Source organism: Trichechus manatus, unplaced genomic scaffold (assembly GCF_000243295.1).
Source record: "Trichechus manatus latirostris isolate Lorelei unplaced genomic scaffold, TriManLat1.0 scaffold00139, whole genome shotgun sequence".
NCBI lineage: Eukaryota > Metazoa > Chordata > Mammalia > Sirenia > Trichechidae > Trichechus > Trichechus manatus.
Genome location: NW_004444075.1, coordinates 1,509,467 through 1,522,799, shown reverse-complemented (window position 1 = coordinate 1,522,799; position 13,333 = coordinate 1,509,467). Strand labels below are relative to the sequence as shown.

Sequence of the window (13,333 nt, the reverse complement as noted above, 5' to 3'; positions counted from 1 at the left end):
AAGAGCTTTCTGTCTTTGCAGGCCAGAGACTATCTTCCCCTACCTAAAGAAACAAGATGGCTTGGTGATACCTGAAGGGAGAATCCCACCACAAACAAGTGGCCTAACCCAGGGAGATGCTTTCTGTCCTACAGGATAGAGACTCTCTTTCTGCACCTAGTGACACCAGATAACCTGGTGAAACCAGCAGGAGAGATTGAAGAGGAGCCCTACTGACAACAGTGATCTGAAGAGACGCTCTTTGTCTCTGAGGGCCAGGGTCTCCTGTCCTATACCTAGAGAAACCAGGTGGCCTGGCCTCGGGAAGTGCTTTCTACCCCTGTGGGCGACACCAGCAGGGAACAGTGGATGACCCAGCAGTACCAGAAGACAATACGACAATAACACCACAAAGATTCTGAAAACTAAACTGTCATTGGAATCACAGCACACAAAGTATATCAGAACCTTCATGGTAAACCTAAGCAGGATTAAGGAATGCTAAAATAGAAGGTTTAAATAGCACCTGAGTTTCCTAATATAGCCACAGTACCGAGGCTATGATTGAAAATGACTCATCATTCCAAGAAGCAGGAAAATGATAAAGAAGAAAAGATATCAGAAGAGTCCAAAACAGAGATGCATCATATGTTGGAATTATCTGACAAGATTTTAAAGCTGTTATCATAAAAATGCTTCAATAAGCAATTACAAATGGCCCTGAAGCAAAAAAAAAGAAGGCCTCATTAAAGAAATAGAAGATATAAAAAGGAAACAGATGGATGTTACAGAACTAAAAATACAGTTACAGAAATACAAAACTCACTGGAGAGGCTTGATAGCAGAATGAAAGACAATAAACTTGAGGATAGAACACTAGAGAAAAAACAGGAAAATAGTAACTTATGGGTCTGGGGACAATAACAACAATGACAAAATCTAATATTTGTGTCATCAGGGTCCCATAAGGAAAGAAGAAAGAGTGGGGATGAAAGTATGTGGAGAATTATGAATGAAAATTCTCCAAATGTAGTGAAAGACATAAACCTACACATTCAAGAAGCAGAGTGAATCTCAAAGAGGAAAAAACCCAAAGAAATCCATACTAAAACACATCATGATTATTCTCCTGAAAACTAAAGACAAAGAAAAAATCTTGAAGCCAGCAAGAGAGAAGTGATACCTTACCTACAGAGGAAATAATTTGAATGACAGCAATTTTCTCATCAGAAATTGTGTAGGCCAGAAGGTAGTGGCACATTTTTCAAGGAGTGGAAGAAAATAACTGTCAATCCAAAATTCTACTTCGAGATAAATTATCCTTCAGTGATTAAGAGATCAAGATATTCTCAGGTGAAGGAAAACTAAGAGAATTTGTTGCCAGTGACAACAATTATGTCTTAAAGGAATTTCTCTAAATGGAAGAGAAATGATGAAAGAAGAAACCCTGGAATATTAATCAGGAAGAAATAACCATGGAAAGAGTAAAAATATGAGTAAATATCACAGACTTTCCTTCTCTTCTTGATTTTCTAAATTATGTTTGATAATTGAAGCTAAAATTATAACAGTGTCTAACGGGTTTCTCAATGTATGAAAAGGAAATATTCAAGACTATTATATTATGAATAGAAGATGTAAAGAGAGGAAAACTTTCTTCACTTCACTTGAACTGGTAAAATGTTGACACCAGTAGACTGTGATAACTTAGGTATGTATGCTATGGCTGCTAACCAAAAGGTCAGCGGTTCGAATCCACCATCCACTCCTTGGAAACACTACGGGCAGTTCTACTATGTCCTGTCAGGGTCAATATGAATCAGAAACGACTCAGTGGCAGTGGGTTTTGGGTTTTAATGTAACCACTAAGAAAATGATACAAAGCAATATACTCAAAGATACTACAAATAAATGAAGATGGGATTAAAAAAAAATTCCAATAATCCACAGGAAGGCAAGAAAAGAGAAAGATATAAATGAGAAACAGAAGGAAAAAATTAAAATGGCAGATTTAAGCCCTATAATATTAATAATGGCATTATAAGTAAATGGTCTAAATGCACCGTGTAAAAGGCAGATTACCAGAGCAAATAACATAACACAACTGAAATATACTCTGTCTATAGGAACACACTTCAAATACAATGAAATAGGAAAGTTGGAAGGTTGTTGTTGTTAGATGCCACCAAGTCCACTCTGACTCATAGCAACCCTATGTACAACAGAATGAAACTCTGCCTGGTCCTCCTTCATCCTGACGATTGCTGTCTTTGAGCCAATTTTTGTAGCCACTGTGTCAGTCCATCTCCTTGAGGGTCTTCCTCTTTTTTGCAGACCCTCAACTTTACCAAGCATAATGTCCTTCTCCAGGGACTGGTCTCTCCTGATAACATGTCCAAAGTGAATGAAATAAAGTCTCTCCAATCTTGCTTCTAAGGAACATTCTGGCTGTATGTCTTCCAAGATGGGTTTGTTTGTTCTTAGGGCATTCCATGGTATATTTAATATTCTTTGCTAACACCGTAATTCAAAGACATGAATTCTTCTTCAGTCTTCCTTATTCATTGTCCAGCCTGTGCATGCATATGAAGTGATTGAAAATACCATGGCTTGGGTCAGGAGCACCTTAGTCCTCAAGCTGACATCTTTGCATTTTAACACTTTAAAAAGGTTTTTTGTAGCAGATTTGCCCAATGCAATACGTCATTTTAATTTCTCGACTGCTGCTTCCATGGGCATTGATTGTGGATCCAAGTAAAATGAAATCCTTGAGAACTTCAGTATTTTCTCCTATTATCATGATATTGCTTATTGATCCAGTTGTGAGGATTTTTGTTTTCTCTATGTTGAGGTATAATCCATAGTGAAGGCTGTAGTCTTTGACTTCATCAGTAAGTGTTTCAAGTCTTCTTCACTTTCAGCAAACAAGGTTGCCATCTACATATCACAGGTTGTTAATGAGTCTTCCTCCAATTCTAATGATACATTCTTCATATAGTCAAGATTTTCAGATTTATTTGCTGAGCATATAAATTGAATAAATATGGTGAAAGGATACAACCCTGATGCATACCTTTCCTGATTTGAAACCAGGCAGTATCCCCTTGTTTTGTTCAAATGACTGCCTCTTGATCTATGTACAGGTTCCACATGAGAACAATTAAGTGTTCTGGAATTTCCATTCTTCCAAAAGTTATCGATAATTTGTTACGATCCACACAGTCGAATGCTTTTGCATAGTCAATAAAACACAGGTAAACATCTGTTATGGATTGAATTGTGTCCCCCCAACAAATGTGTGTCAACTTGGAGCGTCTGATTCACAGTATTGTGTGATTGTCCACCATTTTGTCATCTGATGTGATTTTCCTATGTGTCGTAAATCCTACCTCTATGATGTTAAATGAGGTGGGATTAGTGGCAGTTCTGTTAATGAGGCAGGACTGTACAAGATTAGGTTGTGTCCTAAGTCAATCTCTTTTGAGATATAAAAGAGAGAAGCAAACAGAGAAACATATGGACCTTAGACCACCAAAAAACAAGAGCCAGGAAATAGCGTGTCCTTTGGACCTGGGGTCCCTGTGCTGAGAAGCTCCTCGACTGGGTAAGATTGATGACAAGGACCTCCCTGTAGAGACAACAGAGAAAGTCTTCCCCTGGAGGTGGCACCCTAAATTCAGACTTCTAGCCTCCTAGACTGTGAGAGAATAAATTCCTCTTTGTTAAAGCCATCCACTTGTGGTATTTCTGTTATAGCAGCACTAGATAACTAAGACAACATCTTTCTGGTATTTTCTGCTCTCAGTCAAGATATTTGTGACATCAGCAATGATATCCCTTGTTCCAAATCCTCTTCTGAACCTGGCTTGAATTTCTGGCTTCAATTCCTACCGTTTCAAATTATCTACAGCAAAATTTTACTTACATGTGATACTAATGATATTGTTTGATAACTTCCTCATTCTATTGGATCACTTTTCTTTGGAATCAGCACAGATACGGATCTCTTCCAGTCGTTGGCCAGGTCTTCCAAATTTCTTGGCATAGACAAGTGAGTGCTCCCAGCATTGCATTCATTTGTTGAAACATCTCAATTTATATTCTGTCAATTCGTGGAGCCTTGTTTTCTGCTAATACCTCCAGTGCAGCTTGGACTTCTTCCTTCAAAGGATTGGTTCTTGATCATATGCTACCTCTTGAATTGTTTGAACATTGACCAATTCTTTTTGATGCTGTGAGTCTGTATTTCTCACGTCTTCTTTTGATGTGTCCTGTGTCATTCAGTTTTTTTGCCCATAAATCCTTCAGTATTACAGCTAGAGGCTTTAATTTTTTCTTCAGTTCTTTCAGCTTGATAAATGCTGAGCATGTTCTTCCCTTTTGGTTTTCTAACTCCAAGTCTTTGCATATTTCTTCATAATACTTTGTCTTCTTGAGCTGCCCTTTGAAATCTTCTGTTTACCTGTTTTACTTCATCATTTCTTCCACTCACTTTAGCTACTCTGTGTTCAAGAGCAAGTTTTGAAGTCTCTTTTGACATCTATTTTGGTCTTTTCTTTCTTTCCTGTCATTTTAATGACTTTTTGCTTTCCTCATGGATGATGTACTTGATGTTATCCCACGATTTGTCTGGTCTTCGGTAATTGGTGTTCAATGCATCATATCTATTCTTGAGATGGTCTTTAAATTCAGGTGGGGTATACTCAAGGTTGTACTGTGGTTCTCGTGGACTTCTTTTAATTTTCTTTAGCTTCAACTTGAACTTGCATATGAGCAATTGAATAAATCTGTCTTGGAAGAAGTACAGCCAGCATGCTCCTTAGAAGGAAGGATGATGAGACTTTGCCTCATGTACTTTGGACATATTTTCAGGAGGGACCAGCCCCTGGAATAGGACATAATGTTTAGTAAAGTAGAGGGTCAGCGAAAAAGAGGAAGACCCTCAACGGGATGAACTGACACAGTGGCTGCAACCATGGGCTCAAGCACAGCAACAATTGTGAAGATGGCTCAGGACCAGGCAGTGTTTCATTCTGTTGTACATAGGGTCTCTTTAGATTGGAATCAACTGGATGGCACCTAGCAACAACAACACATACACACACAAACACTCACACATTAGTGTTTGTAAAACTGATGAACTTCAATAAGGTGAGTGGATTGTGTCAATTTCATAGTTGGAGCAGATAGGTAAAGAATATACAGGATCCCTCTATATTTTCTCTTAAAATTGCATATGAGTCTAAAATCATCTCAAAATGAAAACTTTAATTAAAAAAATTTAATGTGTTCAGTAAGTTGTTTTCATTGTACCTAAAGTAGGGCATAATTTTTCATATTATCTAATTTTGCTCCCTTTTAGTCTATACATATTGATGCCACTTTATATACTGAAAGTGATGCTCATGTAAGTATAGTTTAATTTTTTTTCAAAATTGCTTTATTTTCTAGCTTTAAAAAGTCTAAAAACTATATTTTTGTAACTTAACTGAAATAGGTACAGTCTTTAAATCTAACTTTGGTGTGCTTCTACAACAGGTGATCAATTAACTTTATAAGTAATTGTTGATGGGCTGGGACTTGGGGCAAGGAGCTATTTTGATGACAGCCCAAAATAAAAATATAAAAAAGCCCTGTCCATCAATGTCAAACAAAATATATTTTATATTTTTGTGATGCAATTAGATCAGGATTTAATTAGATGCAAGAACCAGGTAACTGATTCAATTTCAAAGTATCCAACATATCACTTATTTTCAGTGTTTGTAGTGTATTACCATCTCAAATAATATTTTCTACAAATTGCTCAAATGTATCAATGCTCTACATTTTTTATGTATGTCTACATTTGCCAGAAAGAATTCTGACCAGTTACTTTTTGTGTGAGAAAAAAAACAATCATAACCCTTAAAATTGATCAGAATTCAAAAATGATCTTAAACTTGTTTCATTAATACATTGGCATCGCCTAAGGCATGTATGATTTTAGTCATGTTGCTAATCCTTTCCCTCTGGATTGGTTACTAAAAGACAAGAAATAAGTCCCCACCTTCCTTACCTCATGGAAAACAAACCCTATGTTGTGTGTGTTCTGCCAGTGAAAATAGTTATTTTGTTATTCCTCAATTAGAAGTCTTCCGAAATATAAGATATTGCCCCCACCAAGACTTTCTAAGCATTGGAAAGAAGCCAAGCCATAAAACGTAAAAAAAAAGTACCAATCAACTACTTAGATAGCGCTGCTGCATGCAAAGATTGCCTTCTTCCTCTGGCCTCAGCACCTTTCCCATTTTTCTTCACATTTTCTCAAAGTAGAAAGCAGTCAATTAACCAACAACACTCAGCATTCTGAGACTGCTCTTTTGCAAGAAAGTAACCTTGCAACTCTTGTGTTGTAGAGAGAACCTGAGATTGAAATTTAAATTTAAACACTGACTCAGCCACTTTCTAGCTGTGGTAATTTGTAAGTCACTAAACAGTTCTGAACCTCAGTTTCACTATTACTAGCATGATGGTGGCATTTACCCTTTCAATCCTTTGCAGCTGCTGTAGGAATGAGGGGCATTGCCAGTGCCTGGCGCATGAATGTGTGCCTTCTTTTCTTCACCCATTCAGTAAGCATTTATTAAGTGCCTGCTGACTCCAAGGCACTATGCTAGGTATTGAGAACACAAAGTCAAGCAAGTCATGGTCAAATCCCCAGAGATTCATTAAGTGTTTCTTTCCTTTTAAGTTTAGAAGATTTTAGTTAAAGTAACTCTTGTGGGAAATACATTTCTATGGTGCCTAAGAGGTCCCTTTCTGAACGGCCCAGTCTGTCAATAGACAGTACTCCTGCTTTGATATTTCTAATGAATTTCTTGAAAACGCTTCTGCGTCTAGAACTTTGAATCTTGCCGGAGTAGCATGGTTAGCAGCCACTACTCTTTAAAATGTTAACGATACAATCTGATGTGAAAAATTCTTACACATGCACTATCTGTATCAAGGTTTTGAGAGTCTAGGGCTAATATGATCACCCTTTTACACAGAGACATTCATGCTCAGTGAAAAAAAAGTGGACTATTAGTTCCAGATTTTCCAATTTTATGTTCTTTTTTTCTGTACAATATCACCATGCTTCTTGATCATGTGTTGTTCGTTTGGTTTGGCTTTAATTTCAAAGCCAGAAAAGAAGGAGAAAAAAAAGTCAAGCTGCTTCCTATACACAACTTCTTAGCAGTATTGTGGATTTTTTTGTAAAATATTTGGATTAGCTTTAAAAATCAAAGTTATATCCATGTGAAAATGAACAATCAGAAAATAACGTTTTCAAAATGGTTCTTTATAACTCTATTTTTAGCCTAACTGCAAAGTAACAGCAATGAAGTGCTTTCTCCTGGAGTTACGTGTTATTTCACATGAATCCAGGAATATGGACATGGATGAAACAGTAGAAAACCTTATCATCCTAGCAAACAGCAGTTTACATTCTAATGGGGTGAGTTATCCAGTAGTCATATAGAGGTACCTCTGATGTTTTTGGCTTGATTGGGAGAGTCATTAACTGGATATAATGAATAAGCAGATACTGTAAAGACACACTCAGCAGAGGAGATGGAGTTCAGTTCCAACGGAGGAACATCTAAAAGTGGGACTATCTCTGGTATGCAATCCTAAACTGTTTATTGATTTTTTTCATTCAACAAATATTTATTGAGTAATGCCAGGCATTACATAGTTGCTGACCTCAAAATGTTTATGGTCGGGTGGACTGGATAGACATTCATGCAATTGCATGATTAAGTAGTTAACTATAACATAAGTAATAGGTACTCTCATTTATTGGGTTATCACTATGTGCCAGACGCTATGCTTTCAAATGATAATTCATTTAATACTCACAATGACTCTGTGAAGTAGGTATCCTTGTGTCTCTTTGAGGGTTAAAGAATTGAAAATATTGAGAGCTTGAACAACTTGTCCAGGGTCATGCAGCTAGCAATGGGAAGCAAGGATTCATACCCAAGCACAGCTTCACTCTAGAGTCTGTACTTCTGTCCAATGAAAGGATAAATGATACAAAAGGGTAATGATAAAGATATTAATAAGTTGAGTACTTATGTGCCAAGAAACATGAGCAGTGTAGGGTTCCAGAGAGCAAATACTAATGACTCTCTCGGTAGGTTGGGGGTTCAGACGTGCAAAAACCCTGAGGTACAAATGCTAATGGCTTTCATGGCTAAAGAAACATGAAGTTTTATAAACTCAGACTTTTATAAACAAAGAAGACATAATAAAAATTAGTTATTTTAGCCATACTTTTGGGCCCCATTGTAAGGATATAGTCATTAAAAAACACACATGGTATCTGCTCTTAAGGAGGGAGGAAACATAAATAAGCCAGTCTATATGCAAATGTATAAGTCAGTTTTTTATTAAGTCCAATTGAGAAAAAAAAGGTGGATTGGGGGGTTGAGGTTCTAGTTTATACTGGATGGTCAGAGAAGATTTAGCTAATAAGATGACTTTTGGCAGAGACATGAGGGAGTGAGCTTGCTCATACCTGGGGAAGTATGTTCAGGCAGAGGCAACAGAAAATGCAAAAACTCCAAGCTAGTATGGCTGAGTACCTTGAATTTTCTCTTAAAATGCCAGGCTGCTTAAGGTCTTTGCTTAAATGCCACCTTCTCAGTTATGTCGCCTATTTACAGTTGCAATCCCATCTCTACTGTCCCCTCACCATAAGCCTTCACTCTTCCATAGCATGTCCTACCATCTGACATCTTACATATTTTACTTACTTAACGGATGTTTCCTGTTTCTCCCTGCTAGAATGTCAGCTTCAAGAGGGCTGGTATTTTTGTCTTTTTTCCAGTGTTATATCACAGCTCCACAATAGTGCTTGGCATGTACTAGATACTTGATACATTTGTGAAACATATGCATTAATGTGTAAAATACTTCCCATGATGTATCTCCACCTTATCAATGGAAAGATGACCATGCAGCAAATAGCTCATGACAATAGCAATGATAAACTCTTTCATGTTCCTTTTGAGTCACCCTCATCAGAACATAGGGTGGGGTATGTGGTAGAATGAGTGGCAGAACTGCACAGTCAGAAGACCTGGGTGTGAAGAATATTAGCTGATTATGTCACATTGAGATGAGTCATTGAACATCCCTGACTTCCTATCTGACATTATATGGAGGATCAAATAGGACAGCATTATATGAAATATAGCAGTGCCTGACATGGAGTCAATGCTTGATAAACATTGGTGAATCTGAATTCCACATATTCATGGATGTAAAACCTAATTTTGACTTTTGCTGGCAGAACTTTCATGGTTTAGGTATCTCTAAGAAGATTCATTTATGATTGACACATTTGAAAGATTCTAGTTATCCATGAAACTGTGTTTGAGTTACAACAATTTGTAGTATCTGCCTGAATAGTTCAATTTAATCAATAATGATTGGCTGATTGCTATGTGCCAGACACTATGCTAAATGCTGGGGAAACAAAAATATGTGTTCTTACCCTTCTGGAAGAGCTTAGAGAATAATGGTATAAAAAGCATACAACCCCATAATATTAATATAATATATGAAGTGCTGTGATAGAGGTCTAAACAAGGGGCTCTGAGAATGCAGAGACAGGCCTGGGGTTTCCGGGGTTCAGAGAAGCCTTCCTAAAGGAGACAGCACCTAAGTAATCTTAGATGTGAGGAGTAGTAGCTAGAACAGGAAGCATGTAGCACACAGAGAGAAAAGCAAAGTCAGGTAGGCATCTAATAGCATGATGTGTGGTGGAGAGGCAAGGCATGACTCAGTTCCTAGGCCATAATGTCTGAGGCAGTAGGGAAAGGTGGAAGAGATGGGTAAAAAACAGCTCATGGAGGACCTGTGTGCCACGCAGGGGGACATGGACTTATCGTAGGGAAAGATGATGAGAAATCATTCAAGGGCTCTAAGTAGGAAGTTCATGGTCCCATAAACAAGGCTTATTTATTATTTATTTTTTAGTTAATGTTCTTAATCCCTGATGGGAAAAATAAGCCCATATCAAATCTCTCAGTTCTCTTTTCCCATTGTTCTTCCTAATATGATGGTAATTTGCCAGTTTTCATGTCTCAAGACCTCACTATATGGTTCAGATGATGTGATATTCCCAGGAAAGAAGTAAATTAGACTAACTAATCTAATCCTTTCTTTTTATTTTGCAGAATGTAACAGAATCTGGATGCAAAGAATGTGAGGAACTGGAGGAAAAGAATATTAAAGAGTTTTTACGAAGTTTTTCACATATCGTACAAATGTTTATCAACTCTTCTTGATGGCAGTTCATCATCTTCAGCATTTCTATTATTAACAAACATCTTCCCGCTGCTTAGAGGCAACAAAACACTCTGCATTTCAACTGTTCTGCCAAAACAAGTTTTTCTACCAAGAAGATAATCAGGATCTTGGATCAGATGAACTCTTAGAAAAGAAGGCAGAAAAATATCATTGAATAACATAATAAAAAACTAGTTGCCATTGAGTCAATTCTGACTCACGATGACCCCATGTGTGTCAGAGTACAACTTGCTCCATAGGGTTTTCAATGGCTGATTTTTGTTTTTTTCCAGGAAGTAGATCCTGAGGCTTTTCTTCCAAGGTGCATCTGGGTGGACTGAAACCTTGCAACCTTTTGGTTAGCAGCCAAGCTCATGTACCATTGGCACCACCAGAGACTCCACTGAGTAACAAAGTGACTATGAACTTTCCTCAGACTTATTTTGCTTTTGTATTTTTAATTTATTGTTGAAAGTGTAGATATTTGTAGTATAATATAAAATGTTGAATAAAATATTATGCACATATTTTAACATTAGAAATTGCACTGATCTTTTACCTCTTATAAGAAACTAGGAGACGTTTGTTTAGGAGTGAGAGTCAAAATATTTGACAATTATTTAACAACAGCTGGTTATCAATGTTGGATGCTAACAGCTGTGTTGGTGTCATCCTGCAAGTTTATAACCACTGACTACCAGCCTGCTTTTGCTCCTCCATTAGTTAACACCAGAGGAAGTATTGACTACCAATGAGAAAAGGAAGACTATGTCTGAACACTGTGCTTTAATCCATAATTTAGTTATTGATATATAAAGCACCTGTTGTGAAGGAGATACTAAAATTGTTAAGTACCTGGCGCATAATGTACATCAGTAAATTTTGGGAGGTGATGACAATAATCAGCATCCACAGATAAGTACAATTGTGTGTAGAAAACTAATGGTTGCAATGATGTTTATACTTCGTGTGTTCCCAAGTACAGTATTTTATTGTTACATTATTTTTACCATGTTTATAGAATAAAGAAACTGCTGATTTGTTGAAGTCACTATTATCTGATTGAAAATCATTGTTTATAATGTTTTATCACAATTCACTGTCTAAAATTAGTGAGTTTTCTTTTAATGGAACAATGAGTAAAGTGAAATATTCTTGTCTCGTTATGAATTTGTTTTAACTCTCTACCTGCAGAAATATTAGAGCTTTGAATTTGTATTAACCTGGTCTGTCTCAAAATTGGATATAATGATGGATTTTTCCCAATATCTCTTTCTCTGATAATAAATATTATGACAATGATATAAACTATTCATGAATGCAGCAAACTTAGGAGGAAATTTTAAGGATGGTAGAACCAATACGATGCTTCAGTATTATTAGCGGTAAGCTTTGACCTATTTCCCACCTGGCCCACCCAAAGGTACAGTGTATATGAAAAATCAGGTATTTGTCTTACAGGTCTCCTGCATGTTCCATCTGGCAGACCTGGTGCCACTTTCAACTCTGCTGTGGTCATTGCTTATTTCATGGCTGGTCACTGCCTGGTGCTGCTAGTCAGGCCTCTTGGTAGTATGCTTCTCTGCTCTCATGAGCTCCAGCTCCGTGTGAATGGGGACTGGCTGCGCTTTCCTGTGGCATCCTGTGCTTCAGTCTCCACAACTCTGCCGTCACAAGGCTCTATATTTATTTTACATTTTACTGCAGGCTCAAAAGGGAATTACAGTCAGGTGGGGGTGAAAAGATTTAAAACACTTTACTAGATATCACTTTTCCAATAATCCAGAGTCAGAAAAACCAAGAAATTAAAGCTTTCATAGTGGGCCCATCTAAGACATATCCTCTTTTCCTTATTCTCAGGTCTCTTTGCAATATATCTTATTCTTCTGCCCTTGGCTCTCTCCAGTAGCATTACCTTTTCCCAGATCTGGGTTATTCATTCCATAACAGACCCGAGAGCTTTCCCTGAGGACTTTCTAGATGTGGCCTAGGGCCCTTCAAGTCCTTACAGGCATTCAGGAAGGAAAGGAGGAAGTGAGGACATAAGCATTACAAGTTTGGCAAACACACATCCCAAGGATGTGTGTTAGTTAATTAATAGTAATTAATTCTTAATATTCGTAAGAAGGACAGTTTAAACTAGAGGTTGCAAACTGGTAGCTCATTGACCAAGTTTGGCCTATTTATTGTTTTATAAATTAGAGCAACATTTACAAATCAAGAGAAATCACATACGATGAATTCTTGTCTTTTCTTGAAAAAAAATTGGAAAATGTATCTGTTTCTTATTCATCCAGAGCTTTTCCTAATAGTGCGATGTCTCTCCAGGTTACCATAATTCCTACCCCTCACACAATGTATAAGTAGAAGTACTACTGCTGTTTGCGTCATTGTCGTGGATTGAATTATGTCCCCCAAAAAATGTGTGTATCAATTTGGCTAGGCCATGATTCCCAGAATTGTGTGGTTGGCCTCCATTTTGTGATTGTAATTTTATTTTAAAGAGGATTAGAGTGGAATTGTAACACCACGCTTACCCAGGTCACATCCCTGATCCAATGTAAAGGGAGTTTCCCTGCGGTGTGGCCTGCACCACCTTTTATCTCTCAAGAGATAAAAGAAAAGGGAAGCAAGGAGAGACTTGGGGATCTCATACCATCAAGAAAGCAGTGCCAGGAACAGAGCATGTCCTTTGGACCCGGGTCCCTGCACCAAGAAACTCCTATTCTGGGGGAACACTGATGAGAAGGCCAGAGAGAGAAAACGTTCCCCTGGAGCTGACACCCTGAATTTGGACTTTTAGCCTACTTTATTGTAAGGAAATAAACTTCTCTTTGTTAAAACCATCCACTTGTGGTATTTCTGTTATAGCAGCTCTCGATCACTAAGACAATCATTTACACTCTGTACCGGAACTGTGTAGATATTTGGGTTTTTAGATTAATAAGGAAGAGAATTTCTTCTTCTCCTTTTTTAATTTCCAGGTCTACATTAATACCTAGTAACTCAGGTTATTATGTCATACATTGTT

At 37.4% G+C, this 13,333-nt stretch overlaps 1 protein-coding gene across 2 annotated transcripts in view; it reads left to right on the top strand.

The window, feature by feature from the left end:
* IL15 (interleukin 15) overlaps positions 1-12,806 on the top strand; it is a 90,436-nt gene extending 77,630 nt beyond the window's left edge. The window contains exons 6-8 of one of the 2 annotated variants that reach the window (XM_023739725.1): positions 5,342-5,386; positions 7,322-7,459; positions 10,191-12,806. In XM_023739725.1, the coding sequence (XP_023595493.1) occupies positions 5,342-5,386; positions 7,322-7,459; positions 10,191-10,301 (294 nt within the window). In that variant the 3' untranslated portion in view covers positions 10,302-12,806. The remainder of the gene's footprint in view (positions 1-5,341; positions 5,387-7,321; positions 7,460-10,190) is intronic. The other variant, XM_004385467.2, reaches the window with a different exon arrangement.
* Positions 12,807-13,333: the final 527 nt, after the last annotated feature.